The sequence below is a fragment of the Myiozetetes cayanensis genome, unplaced genomic scaffold, assembly GCF_022539395.1.
Source record: "Myiozetetes cayanensis isolate MyiCay16 unplaced genomic scaffold, myiCay2020 scf2-11, whole genome shotgun sequence".
In the NCBI taxonomy this organism is placed as follows: domain Eukaryota; kingdom Metazoa; phylum Chordata; class Aves; order Passeriformes; family Tyrannidae; genus Myiozetetes; species Myiozetetes cayanensis.
Window position 1 is genome coordinate 83,677,605 of NW_026087411.1, and position 14,253 is coordinate 83,691,857.

Below are 14,253 nucleotides of genomic sequence, written 5' to 3' on the forward strand. Positions count from 1 at the left end.
GGGGTGAACTCATCATAGTATTCCGGTACTTAAAGGGCAGCTGCAAAGAAGATGGAGGCTATCTCTTCACAGGGAGCCTCATGGAAAACACAAGGTGCAACAGGCACAAGTTGGTTGGGAGAGGTTTCATCTCGACATAACAAATAATTTTTTTACAGTGAAAACAATCCATCACCTGGAACAACATCCCATGGATGACTCCCCATGACTGCAAGCTTTCAAGATGCAATTGGACATAGTGGTAGATGATCTCATCTAGACTTCCTTTCCCATGGAAGGTTGGACCAGATGATCTTCTGAGATCTCTTCCAACATGGGCTGTTCTGTGATTCTGTGGGTTTGATGAACAGGCAGTCTCTAAGCAGGCTTTGCTCCTCAGGAAAATGGGTGTGGAAAAATACCTCTCAGTATATCTGGCCTTCTGTGTTTCTTGCCTTGAGACTATTGCAAATAGATAAAAGTGATCTCTTCTTTAATCTGTCTTCATTGATCCTACAGCTTAGAGAATGAGGTACGTGAGGGCACTTTATTAATGGAAATGTCTCTTTATTTTCAAGAACCCACAATATGAACAGAATAAATAGAAATTTAGCTTGGACTTTTCTGTGGGACAATTGAAGTAATGAAAAACCAATAAAAGTAAATTTTTTAAATTCCATATTTTGACTTTAAAGAGCTTCTCTGACTAATTGCAGTCTTCTGGACTTTTACAAGTAAGTTTCATTGTGTTACAAGCTGTTGCAGTATGTGGTCTTCTGAAGCCTGCATGCTCTCTCTCATCACAGCACCAACAAAACAAAACAAAAAAGGACTTGAGAGATTTTCCCTGTGCCAAACACCATGTTCCTTCTATCAAAACAGCTAACAACTTTCCTCTGGGATTTTTATACAAATTTACTTCCAATTTGAAATATCTTCCTTTCAAAGGAAGTTTGTCTCCCAGCTTATGATTTATGCAAAACAGCATTGTGCTTTGAGACGGGGGAGGCACCAACAGCAAATGTCCATCAGTAGAAATAGCTTGCCAGCAAGGTTCCCTCTTCTTAGCTAGGACCCCCCACTTTGAGCCTCTCATGCCTCTTTCCAGGTATGTGTGTTGAAGTAGTCCAAGTGTTCCTCTGCAGGATTATTCTCACTTGTTTTCTGAAAATAGTCTGTTTCCCGCAGTCTGGTATACATTGAAAGCAAATATCTCTATCTGAGCTCTCTTCTAGTAGTTTCAGTGGAAAAGTATTCATTGTGAGGAAACGGAATCAACAGGCAGGCTGTTTCAGCTCCTTCCCTCTACATTATCCTGAGGAGTTTCGGAGAGATTAACCAGAGTTCACAAACACAGAGGCTGATGGAAGGTCAGGGTGTTGTTGCCTGGGTCTCTCTCTCACCTAAGTCAGCTGCACTTCAGAATCTCCCTGTGATGGGGCTTGTTTCTGATCAAAGTAAATTTGTCTCCAGTTTATTATTAGCATGAGATCCTCTTCTTGGTCCAATGCTTCCTAGCAACCTGAGTGCGTGTTTGTCAGTTTGCTTTCCATAAGCCTGCAGAAACAGAGTACTTGGTGAATTAACCGACACCCTTGAAAAGATAACGATAGGAGAAATGGCCAAGGCCATTTTGCTATATATTAAGGCACTTTGCTATATTAATGTGATCCAAATCTGGAGTGCCAGGAGACTGTGGGGTAACCAAGAAGGGGTACGTGAGAAGGGAACTGACTGTGCCCTTGGGGATGGTGCCACCCAGCTTGTCTCTGGCCTGGGTACCCTCCTCTTGGGATGCAGCAAGGGGTGTTCAGTGCTGACAGTCCTACCCCCTGTCCCCTTGGAGCTAAATGTGTCTGTCACTGCTTCTCTTTAAAAATGAAGCAATGAAAAGGATTTTCCTTCAAAGCTCTGAACTGAGCCCAGACACCTTTCTTCCTTCTTGGGGTGTCAGTTCTTTCATTGAGCATCACCCACTCTCTTGGCTTGGCTCCCTTTGGTTCTTGGGGGACCCAATCCTGCAGCTTTCAGGAGCCTTTCTTAGCTAGCAAGTTATAAACTGTTTCAGAGACTCTTATTCCCTCTGCTGAAGTTGCTCCATTTTAATTGTGAGTGATGACAGACTAATGAGGCCTGAAGGACAGAACACATGGCAGTGCACAACTGAGCAAGGGCTGGGGCACAACTGGGCAGAGCAGCTGCCTCTGCCAGCTATTTCTGTATCAAATAACCATTGCTGGGTCTGGAGACCAGCTCTTTGCTCTCTCTATTCACAGTGCTAAATCACCAAGCCGGAGTTGTCTCTGTCTGCTCTGCCCAGCCCTGTCAGTGTTTAATTAAGCCCAACAGCTTCAATGGGAGAGAACAAACACATCCCCCTCCCCTCCCAAAAAGCCTAGGGTCTGAGGTGTGCCTATCCCTGAGGAATGGGGTGTGTGGGGCCTGAAGTTTTGTGTGCTCAGAATCAAAACAAAATGGGGTTTCAATATTGGCTGTGGCCCTTGTGCATAGGGCAGAAAAGGGCTGCTCCCTCATCCTGCTGTTTTTGGTGCTCCCTTTGCACAATGCTCTTCCTGTGGTTACAAAATGTTATATTTTGTTATATATACAAGCCCTGTGTAATTGGGCTACTTCTTAACTGAATGGCATAATCTTTGCCTCAAGTTCATTTTTTGTTTTATTTTCACATTAGACTAATTTATTTTAAAGAAAAAAATAATTAAAAAGTCTTTACCATTTCCTGAAATTTTTTTCTCATTTCCAAAGCAGGTGGTTATGTAGAGCTGTGATGCCTCTGTGGTACTGGGTAAAGATTTAAGATTTGCTACAGGGATAATATTGAATGCTATCATGAATACCGTGAAAAAGTGTGAAGTGTTGGTCAGTTCATAAATCTTAAACAGTCATTGCTTACATAGGGGAAGGATTTGTAAAGGATTTTTTCTTAAAATGTCTGAACCTTTCCTTAGTCCTTAATTTACTTCCCAAGCTCATACATATCGTCAAAAAGGCAGGCAAATGAAAAATTGGTGGCCATGCTGTTCTGCTCCCCCACCCATCTGAGCTTGTGGGAAAGATGCTCTCCAGGGAAATCCAGGAGCTCTCTTATGCCCACCAAATGCTTGTAGGTTTTACAGCCCTTCCCTGGACCATGGCCTTATAAACACACCTTGAAAGACAAGCAGGTGCCCTGCCCCCATTTTACAGATGGCTTAACAGATGTTGGAAAGTATCATTAGAAGCAGAGCTCTGGATTAGGTGTATGTCCAAAGCATAGCCCTAAAAAGCCAGGTGGCCTTGCAGAAGTCTCCTCACGCCCAGATGTCTGCTCCTGCTGCCTGAAACTGGGGACACCCACCTGGGCCAAGGAGCAGGGAGCAGGAGCTGGGACCTGCACTCCCCTTTGCCACAGGTGCATCCTGGCTGCCAGCCCTGGCTCCAGGGCCAGCAGCCCTCCTCCACTGCCAGCAGGGTTTGCTCAGCCTTTCCATGTCTGATGCCAGTTCTGCTGGTTAGCCAGGGTCTGAAAAATTTCTAGGGTTTTGTTTAAAGAAATGAAAGCTAGAAAAATTTATTTCAAAGGTTACTTGGAAAGAGTATTTAATCACAGATTCGGGTAGGAGTATCTCGGAAGTATTTGATTTAAAGCTGTCCCAGAAATATTAATTCAGCTCACTTGTGCTGCTTCTTCTACTGATTTCCTTATCCCAGTCAGGGAACAGCATGGACAACAAATAAGATGAAATAATGACGTTCCCTGGCTATAGTTGCAACTCAGATAAAAATTCATATTGTTCAAATGTAATGGCAGGCAGGAATAGAATATTTAATGCCTTTAAGGACAACGTTTGTAATGCACAGATCATGTTTCCTCTGATAATTCCCAAAGTTTTTATACTTGCATTGGCAACCTGGCATTTTTCTAATTTATTTTATTTTTGTGTGGGCAGCCTGTACGTATGAAATGCCCCTATTTTCCCTGTTTTCCCTGTTGGTTAATACGTTGGCTTATGGTAGTGATTTTCAATATTACAGGCAAGAGAGGATGTGATCCACATGCTGAAGACAGAGAAAACTAAACCTGAAGTTTTAGAAGCTCATTATGGGTCTGCAGCTCCAGAGAATGTGCTCCGAGTGCTACACAGGGATGCCATCCTTGCCCAAGAAAAGTCTATAGGGGAAGACGTCTATGAAAAACCAATTTCAGAGGTAATTGATTTACAACATTATGTCTGGGCAGGGGGAATCCTAACCAGAGGTAAGACTCCACGTATTTTGAACATGTGCAAAGCACTCAAGAGGATAAAACAGAATTTGTACATTGACAAGAAATCAAAGAAAGTCTTGTTCACTCAAATGCAGAATAATTTGTAAGTGAAGTCACTGGATTTGAACACAAACCATAAAGAAGTTGTATGATTCTTAGGGCTGGTGCTGTTAAGCAAGACCAAAATCTTCAGGTGTTACCTTCTGGTTTTTAAATTCCTCTCAATTATAGGCTTCAACCTCTATTGGTCACAGCTTTGGTAAGCACTCTTTGATTTTCTTGGCATGCAAGACCATTATCATGTGGGTAGTTAAGAAAAGAAGACCTTTGGAGATTGACTTTGACACGATTTATGGGATCATAAATCCATATTCACTTTACATCACTTAAAGCTCTAGAACTCCAAAGTCAGTTCAGCCCCTAAAAGAGACCTATAGGACTTGACCCCTTGCTTTAAAATATAAGCAATAAATGAATGTAGAATAGATCTGGGAACGTCTGAGGCAGTGTGAATGCCAAAATAAACAGCCACTGCTCATGTTTATAGTTTTATAATAGTCCAGGGCATGGAGAAAGAGCATGCAACAACATACTGTAGTGGCTGCCCAAATCTTCACATTGCCTCCTATTAGAACATTTGATTTGTTCACTAGGAATTGTGTCTACCATGGGATATCTTTCACTGTTTATTCTCACTGAAGCATCTCCTAGAATTTTGGGGTTGACAGTAAATAGGGAAAGCAAACCAACCTTAGTATGTGGGAGCATGCAAACAAAACCTTAGCAAGGCCTTTTTCTAATGAAGCTGATAATTTTACAGGGACCTCAGTGAAAAAAGTAAAACTTTGTCACGTGTAGGTTCACAAGGGTCATGTTGAAACTAAAATAGAATGGTGACAAAATTAAGTGCAAAAGATCTACTCTCAAAAGATCAACCAAACCTGTCTCCTTTGTAAAATGCAATGACTGTTTGACTGCTACAGTCAGTTCCTGGAGATCAAATTGCCAGAGTCCTCCTGCTCTCCTAAGTCCCTTAGTTTGCTGAGGCACCCTGTGAAACAACAACTGCCCGGTGCAGCTGGGGCCAAGGAAGATGGTAAGGGCTGGGGGTGGGCAGAGCAGGCTCAACCAGACACCATGCCATGGAAGGACAAGCAGAAAGGGCTGTGGGCTGCTTTGGCAGGGAGGAGGATGGAGTCTTTTATCTGCACCCAAGAACCAGCAAAAGCAGCAACATGAATAGCCATGGTGTCTTTGGAGTGCCCTGGCATCTTTTTAGACACACCTTCCTGGCCTTAGTGTTTGTTTGGATAATAACTGGCATATTAAATTAATTAAAAAAATTACAGAAGGCAAAAAAGGTAAAGTGTTGCAAATAAAGAAATATAATTTCTGTCAAAAAACAGGCTGAGAGGAAACCCCTAAGGCTTTGAATGAATTGTATTTGGTAATGTAAAGCTGAATATGTACTGAATCTAAATAGATTATCTCAGCAGTTTTACAGGTGTGCATTAGTCTAATTTCAGCCTTGAGATTACACTTTACACTCTACATGTAGGTGTCTAGTCCCCATATAGGTGCATGAACTCAGTCTCCCAGGGTCTGAGCTACAGCTTTTCCTGGATGAAATTAAAAAAGTGTGCACAGCACCTCACCACAGGGGACATTCTGCACTGCAACAAATTTGTTACCCTAAAACTAAGTGCAGTTCTGCCCTTTGTGTATGTGAAAACTGTGCAAACGTTTATTGCTAATATGTCATCCAGATAAATCATTACTTTCACAGGACAGTTATTCTTATTTCTAGTCACTGCTTTATGTAAAGCCCAGGATGTAAAATCTATGGGACTCACATTTACCAAACAGAACACTGTTGGTTAATAAATCAGATGAAGTAATCAAGGAGACCTTTAAAACAGTCTGTTCTCCTCTCCTACAATCTAGTTAGACAGACTTGAAGAAAAGCAGAAAGAGACATATCGGCGCATGCTGGAACAGCTCCTGTTGGCAGAAAAGTGCCATCGTCGGACAGTTTATGAGCTGGAAAATGAGAAACATAAACATACAGATTACATGAACAAGAGTGATGACTTTACCAACCTCTTGGAACAGGAGCGGGAGAGGTGAGTACCTGTGACAGTGCAAAGACCATACCCAGTGTCCCCAGTGTTTGTCAGTTCAGCAGTGATTTGGTCTGGTATTTTCTGTGTTCAAATGACACTAAACTTACGTGTTAACCATTTGTAAATGTTAGTCCACCCGTGTTATCAGTAAGTACATTACTGTGCAAACCTAGAGCTGGAGGAATAGCATTGAATGTTCCTGTAGTGTGCACTTGAATTAAGAAATGGATTAGTTTTGAATTAGTCATGCCCGTTTTGGGTTCACCTCCAGGTAGCTTTTGATCAGATGTTGTTTATGTCGGCTAAGTTTGGGACTGGCTTGCTTAGCTAAGTGCTACATTTCATGAAGGTCAGAGCACTGTTGTCGCAGGAGGAGGACAGGGTAAGGAAAACCACAACACGTATTAGGACACTAGCACACAAGTGGTGGGACTTTGCCATGCCCTTCACATTTAGGCTTGAAAAGTGACAAACCATTTGCATTCTTTTTAATATCTCTGAAGACACATGCCTCAGGCAAGTTCTCTGTTCCCCTGGAAGAAAATATTTTCATGTTTTAAAAAATGTGCCTAGCCTGTGGTATCTGCAGTGTTTATCTCACAGTCTATACACTCCAGATTGTTTTTTCCAAGTGTTTATCGTGCTTGAGGGAAGAGTCTCTGTGTCTCTAAGAAAAGAAAGATCACCAACCTTAGGTGAAGACTGAGTTTTTCTACGTGAAATTTTCATGCTCATACCAAATTGCTTGAAATCAATACACGATGTTGTGTTTCTTTTTAAAAAAAAAAAAAAGCTCAGAGAAAAATACTTAAGGCAAGTTCAAAGAAGAAATGCTGTTGAGGAAACCACAGGCTTGTGGCAGTCATTTGCAAAAAGCCAGGAGCGAAATTGTTTGGTGTATTTCCTGAGCTCAGTTCAGCGCCAGCTTTGAGTAGGTGGCACATGAGCTACAGCGACCATATTTCCTGGTTTAATAGCTGTTATTTTTCTGTCTCTGTTTTCCTGGGTTGATTGGCAAACTTTAAAGGAAAAAAATGCTTCTGTATCCTAGCAATTTGTTCTCACAGTTAAAAATAAAAAATGTGTTTTTATTTCCAAGTAAAGAGCAATTTCACATCTGATTCTCACAGCTGCCATTTTCTCTCTATGCTGAATATCCATGTACGTGTGGAAATGCAGCTACTAAAATGCTACAAAAGTAAAAGTGGTATTAAAATATCATTTACATTTGTCTTTACATTTTATATTCACATTAATTTGACAATTGTTGCCTTCTTATTTTTCCCTCTCAATTTGTGAAGGCCACTAAATGGTCTAAGATTATGACCTGGTTTGAACTGACTTCCTTCAATGAAATGATTAAAAAGATTTTTGTCTTACATTACTACTGCTATCAAGAGATCAAGTCTCATCTCTGTGGGCATTTTCTCTTACCCTTTCTGCTCTTTCAAACTTCAGGTTTTCTACATTTTATGATTTTTGAAAAAACAGTAATAATAAAAAAAGAGAATTTGAGTTTGAATTTCTCCTGAAAGCAGATCTTAAGTGCAACTAAGCCCACTGGCTTTAGTCACCAGTGCCTCTGTACTGGTGGCTGCAGGGGAATAACTGCAGTGATGAAGCCCTTTTGATATATGTTGAGTAACACCAGAAACCTGATGTTTGCTATTTAATCCACTTTGTTTGTCTATGGCACTGGTGTGTACAAGTTAGTAGCCACCAAGTAGAGAGGATATGGCATTTAGATAAACATGGAAAATCAAGATGCACCTTCCTCCCTCTTCTGGGAGTCCTCCTCCCAGATCACTCACAGAGCAGATTAGCAAAATCAGGATGGCCTGTAAACCACTTATTAACATAACATTAAAGGATCTCAACTCCTCACCTTTGCTTGCTGAGTACACATGAAACCAAGGCTGCCCCCACATCTTTGTAGGTATTAAAAACTAGAAGTAGTATTGTTTGAGGGCTATATTCACAAAGAAAGGAAGAAAGAGTGATGGGATGACTTCTTAGGAAAGCCCCAAACTGACAGTAGATTTTGACAAAGAGTTTGAAGTGTAAAGATTAGGTTGCAGTAGGATAAAACATACAAAAAACTCCCAATCACCTAATCTGCATATTGGGACAGAGAACTGACCTGTCCTAAGGCATTTTTCAAGGTCCTGCACAGCATTCTTGTTTTATAAGTACCACTATGTGTATAACTCATTTTACTGTGGTGCTTTGAGAGTTATTTTATTAAGAACTGAACAGACTTGTAGTCTCCATGAAAATGAAAAGGGACACAGAGGTGAACTTTGCCCGTCAGCCACTCTGCTGCACTCACAGTTATAATGTTAATGAGACAGGGTGAGCCGGAGGAAGAACAGTGCTGTGGGATGGCCATCTCACAGCAGTCTGCTACAATGAGAGCAGTAATAATTCCTGTCCTGAATCTAAGTAATTTCAGTGTTTTCTTTCCTCACAGTATTTTATCAACCTTTCCTAACCATTGCCCACATCAGCTTTTGTAGGCCACATCTGCTTTTGCTGTCTTGTGAAAGTTAGAACAAAGGAAAAAGGGGAATTCTCTAAGAGAGGAAATATGCCTGAGTTCTAATGTATGTCTAGCACTCTCTTAATGTATTTACTTTGGAATATTTTTTTACATACACTTTCATACATTATCTCTAATCCACCTACAACAACATGATATGAAAGCAAACCATTCCTACGAGGGACTAATTGTTAGGTCAGCCTCGCACAGGAAGGAAGTAACAGGAAAACGTGATTTGTCAAAAATAATTGTGCATGAGAAGTATAAGAAAGTGAACACTGTACTCTGGGATATTCAAAATGTAGACAGCTGGGAGGGTAAAGGGAGAAAGCTGGAAGGCCTGGCTGTTGGTATTGGCTCTGCAAGACCAAGTGCAACTGACCTGAAGAAAGATTGTGGGAAAAGTTGGTATGTTACAGGAAAAGAGTAGTGACAACCATTTGCCAGATGGAGATGAAAGAAATCTGGTAGTTTTAGTGGAAGGTGCTTCTGCAGGCATGGTGGCCAAAGTGTTTTGCTAATTTCCCTAGTGTATGCTATAATAATATCTAATGATGTTTGAAAGTTACAGACAGTATTCTCTATTTTTCTATACGACCAAATTTCCCTTTTCAATGCTTGCCCTCAGCTGCTGTTCCTGTAACATCAAGTTGTCCTTGATCATCTCCTATCCCCAGGAATGCAAAAGCAGACATCTTTCTGGAGCCTCCTGAGGAGGCTGAGAAATACAGAGAGGAGCTGGAGGCCCCTCTCAGAGATCTTGGGTGGCAGATGGTGGGGTAAGGAGTCTCTGCTCTGACAGATGGAGAGTGAGGGGTCTGGTCAGAACTGCCACTGACAATGTGGCTTGCAGTGGACACATGGAGACCAGGAGACCAGGCATGAACAGCAGCCTCAGGGATAAAATTAGTCTTCCTAGTGCAGAGAGCTTGTGGTCTGAGTTTGGGCTGAGCTGGCTGCAGTTAAACCAGCTATTGGTATTTCCCCACTCCAAAAATTCATGTGTAAAGCAGGCTTAAGATGAAATGGTACTTGATTGTTCTCTGTTCTGCCTTGTCCCAGCCCTCTTGCCTTCCCCTTTAGATAACTGGTATGGGTGGGGGGAATCTTTAGGATCAATTATAAACTTTTTCATTTGATCAGCAGGGCTTTTTGTTCTGGTGGAAAAGGGTAGAGCTCTGTGTAACCTTAGCACTTTGACTTCTTGATTGACCTAGGAGATGAGGTTTAAAATGCTGACATTTTTAGAGGTGCTAATCTCTGAGGAATTTGTCTTGTACCCTTCTTTTAATCCCGTTTGTTGACAGCACATTTTGCTGCTATTAAAATCACTGGAAAGTTCCCACTGATTTTAACGGTTCAGAAACAGGCTTGCTGTGAGGACCACTGCCATCCAGGACCGACTGAAGAAATAGCCTGAAAGACTTCAAAAATGGGGGGAGGGCAGAGTAGGGAGTTTCTTTTATTAGCACGGGAAGTGGGCTGCCGAAGAGAGGGTGTGATGTGGCAGAAGGGCTTTGTTGGAGCTCTGTCATGGGGGATCTGTGTGACTGCTTGGTGAGTTGTTCGATCATTTCCACCGTGACCCGTGAGACTGCTGAGACTCTGTCACCCCACCACACAAGGTGTCAGTAAATATACACCCAGTGTCTGTGTTGTTTGTCCTAAAGCATTGATATTATGCTTAGCCATGTTTCATTGTAAGACTTAATTGAAGTGATGAGGATTTTAAATTGGTTCTTGCTTTCCACGCTGCTTCAAATTATTCTTTACAACCACAGAGACAGTGTTCCCAGTGCACTGAAGCATTTCATGTTTTTCTCAAAGGCAAGGCCGAGGATTCAGTCTGTACTTCCTAAGCATTGCCCTGCTAAATCTGGTTTTAGTTAAACCCTCCTTTTGAAGAACATGGCCATAATTAGATCTGCTTAGAGGAGACAGCAAGACTGTGACCCCAGATCTTTCCTCCACAAAGTTTCCTTTCAGTCTTCACGTAAAATTGTCTCCTCTTTGCTTCCCCCATCACAGCACCCCCAGCAAGGAATGCACTGGCAAGTCCCTCACAGGGCTGTGATAATACATTCCTCTTGGCTTCGGTCATCCTGGCACAAAGATGCTCTTGGCTTCTCTGCTGGTGATGTAATTCTGGGCCTGCATCACCTGCAAAGGAAACTGATCTGCGAGAAATAAAGCATACAGCGGTCTTGAAACAAAGATGAGAGTGTTGATGTTAACAAGTTTTTTAAATGCTTTTTTTCCTTTCATACATTTCTGCTTTTATTAACAAATTTCCCCTTCTGCCTTTTCCCACAAGACGGCAGCACCAAGTCTTTCACTGGGAAGTGCTTGCCTTTTTGTTTCCCTCTATTTCATGGACCTAAGCAACTGCAAAGGCTGGAGTCTAATACTGCTTGGAGATGTTATGTGTGTTATCTTTCCAGTTTGTATTTTCTCATTATTTTTATGAAGTCTGTAAAATAAAGAAGCTGGCTGGAAGACAGCAGGGTAGAGTATCCATCAGTCAATTACTTGTTTAGAGAACAGTCAAGCCACAAGTATAAAGTGTTCAGACTAATAAATCTCTGTGATTTACCACTGTAAGACCAAATTCTGTGGTTAGAATAGCCTTATACAGAGATATTGGGGTGAAGTGTAAGATCCCATACTTACCCTTGGCCCATAACCGTGTAATCTGTTGGTGATTCCTTTAAAACCTGGAAATTAAATTACTTTGCAGAAATAGTTTTGCAGTCTTTTCTTCCCCCAAGAGTTCTTAGCCATACTGGTACTCTGGCTTTTTTCTCATATGGTGGCTGTTTCTGTGTCCTGGTGCCCAAATTGTGACCCAAAAAAAGGAAAAGCCAGCCCAATGGGACTGTTGGAATTCAGCATTGCCTACAGTAGTTACTCATCTGACTGCACATTACTGGCTGTAGTAGAGTACTGAGACACTGTCTGTCTACTTTTCAGTAAGTGCATCTCTGAACTTCTAATCTTATAATTTAGAATACAAGGGCAGTAGTACAGTTCTTATTCCTTTCTTTTAGGCTGACATGCTATCTGTACGGTTTGGAAATGCTGGATATTTTCTGTAAATGTAATATATTCACAGGATCACAGATCACAAATTCTGTGGTAGTCTATTAAAATAAATAATTAAAAAAACCTGGCAACGACAAATACAATTTCTGCACAGTTGAGTAAATCTGAAGGTCATCCATTTCGTAGGTCCTGTTTTACAGCCCCATCTGACTGTAAGGCAGCGACAGTTCAAAGTTTATGTTTTAACTAATGAATCTGGTCCCAAGTTCCACCAAAATGGTTCCAAAGGTAATTTAAAAATGAGAGAACAAACAGCCACATCTGACTGTGGAGAAACAATATGAAAGTATTGCAAGTGTTACACAATGTGAGCTGGGACTAATCCAAATCCATCTCTTTACACTTGGATAGTCCTCAAAACTGTCCGGTCTTTCAGTCACTTCTGGGATTATATAAAATGGCATCATGTGTTGTTTCAGCTATTCTTCCAAAATTTTTTCTAAGTAGGCATCAGCTTCACAGCCCTTGAGAGAGAATTATTATACAAAACTATATGTGGTTCATTATTCCTGAAACTTTGCTTGCTAAAATCATCAATTCAAATGCTCCCAGGGTCAGACAGGGGGAAAAAATGACTTCATTCAAAATCTACTCATGAACTCAAACTCTGTCCAGGGTGCAATAGGTAACAATTTTAACATTTAAAGGGTCTTTGGCATGTTTCAGAGTTATTATATATCAGTTCACAGCTCTACAGAGGCCATCTTTTTAACTTGTCATTTTTTTGGGCAAAGAAAACAAGAATTGAATCAGGGTCATGTAGGGAAAATTGCTTCCTCATTCAGAAAGATTAGAAACAGGTTTCAGTTGAAGTGCCAGGTTTCAGTGAATTTCTAAAAAATTTAGATAGATGCCAATTATTTACAAGTGTAAATATACGATAATAGGCACTCAAGCTTGGACATGCTGGATATTTGCTTTATGTTTAAACGAAAGTTTACCTGTGCAGAGATGCACAGACTTATTAGTGAAGTACATGACCTACTACTCACATTAATGCCCTGCTAATATTCAAGACCTCTTCTATATGGTCCAATAATTTCCACTAATTGTGTGAAGAACCTCAAGATGTCATCTGACTAGGGGGGCTATTGTGACTCAGTGAAGCTATATAGAAGCTTTCCTAACCCTAAACAGATGTAATGCTTTTTCCACCTTCTTTCCCCAAGAGGGTGCTAAGTTGTGCATTCCCTTCTCATTCCTGCAGTATCTCCAGCAGCAATGGAGAGTAATGAGTTTTATATTTGCATCATTTCAATTTTTGTTTCTTTTGAAGGTTTATATGTGGAAAAATCATAAGACAGAAACAAAAAATCCAGGGGGTGCACATATCCAAACAAAGTGTTCTCTTGAAATTTGCCAAGGCCTGTGCAAATCTGAGGGGAGAGAAACGCAAAATTTGTAATTCACCACATATTTGTAAAGTACCTGAGTAAGTGCCTCATTATAATATTGTGTTGCCATAGTTAGTGTTTCAACTAACTTTTTAAAAACTCATTAAAACATGCCATTTAGGGTGTAAGATTATTATAAATGCCAACAAAAAAATAAAAATCTGGTGGCTTAATTCACAAGACCAGCCAGTCAAAGAACCATATGAAATAACCCTGTGATTATGTCATTCACTTGGACCATGGGAGACTTTCAATCCTTCAGTCAACCTGTTGGGACCTGAATCCAACTCTCTGAGGAGGCCCTCCTGGTCACATCACTAGACCCTTGGGATGTCTGTACCCATTCTTTCTGGGTAAAATTGTTCTACTATTGCAAGTCACTTACATAAATTTGAGTTCTTTTCACCAAAGAGGTGAAAATCTTGTGTCTGAGTATTCAAATTCGTCCAGACACAGGAATTCACTGGTCCAAGCAGGTCACTTCATCTTCTGAAAAAGTGAGGATTTTTCACTTGTTGGTTTGGTGAATTGTGTCAAGATGTGGTCCTCTCTATCTGTTGCTTTTCTTAAAATGACAAAGATGGAAATGAAATTACCGATTTGAGAAAAACAAATGTTTCACTGAAATCCACATGAAACACTTTTTTCACTTGAATGAGAGAAAAAAATAAAGACTTTTTTTTTTGATACTTATTGAATTTTTGATTCAGCTCTGAAACTGAAAAATCAATTACTCACACAGCTCTGTTGTTCAGCTGCTTATATTAGGGAATGATTAATAGTAACATAGCTGAGTATGTAATGCCCTAATGAGAAAAGATAAAGAAATGAGCAGAAAATGAGGCTAAA

General features: G+C 40.7%; 1 protein-coding gene across 3 annotated transcripts in view; it reads left to right on the forward strand.

Moving 5' to 3' along the window:
- Nucleotides 1-14,253, forward strand: part of FILIP1 (filamin A interacting protein 1) — a 106,909-nt gene that overhangs the window by 59,119 nt on the left and 33,537 nt on the right. For all 3 annotated transcript variants that reach the window (XM_050316028.1, XM_050316027.1, XM_050316029.1), the window contains 2 exons: nucleotides 4,015-4,188; nucleotides 6,191-6,369. In XM_050316028.1, coding sequence (XP_050171985.1) covers nucleotides 4,015-4,188; nucleotides 6,191-6,369 — 353 coding nt within the window. The remainder of the gene's footprint in view (nucleotides 1-4,014; nucleotides 4,189-6,190; nucleotides 6,370-14,253) is intronic.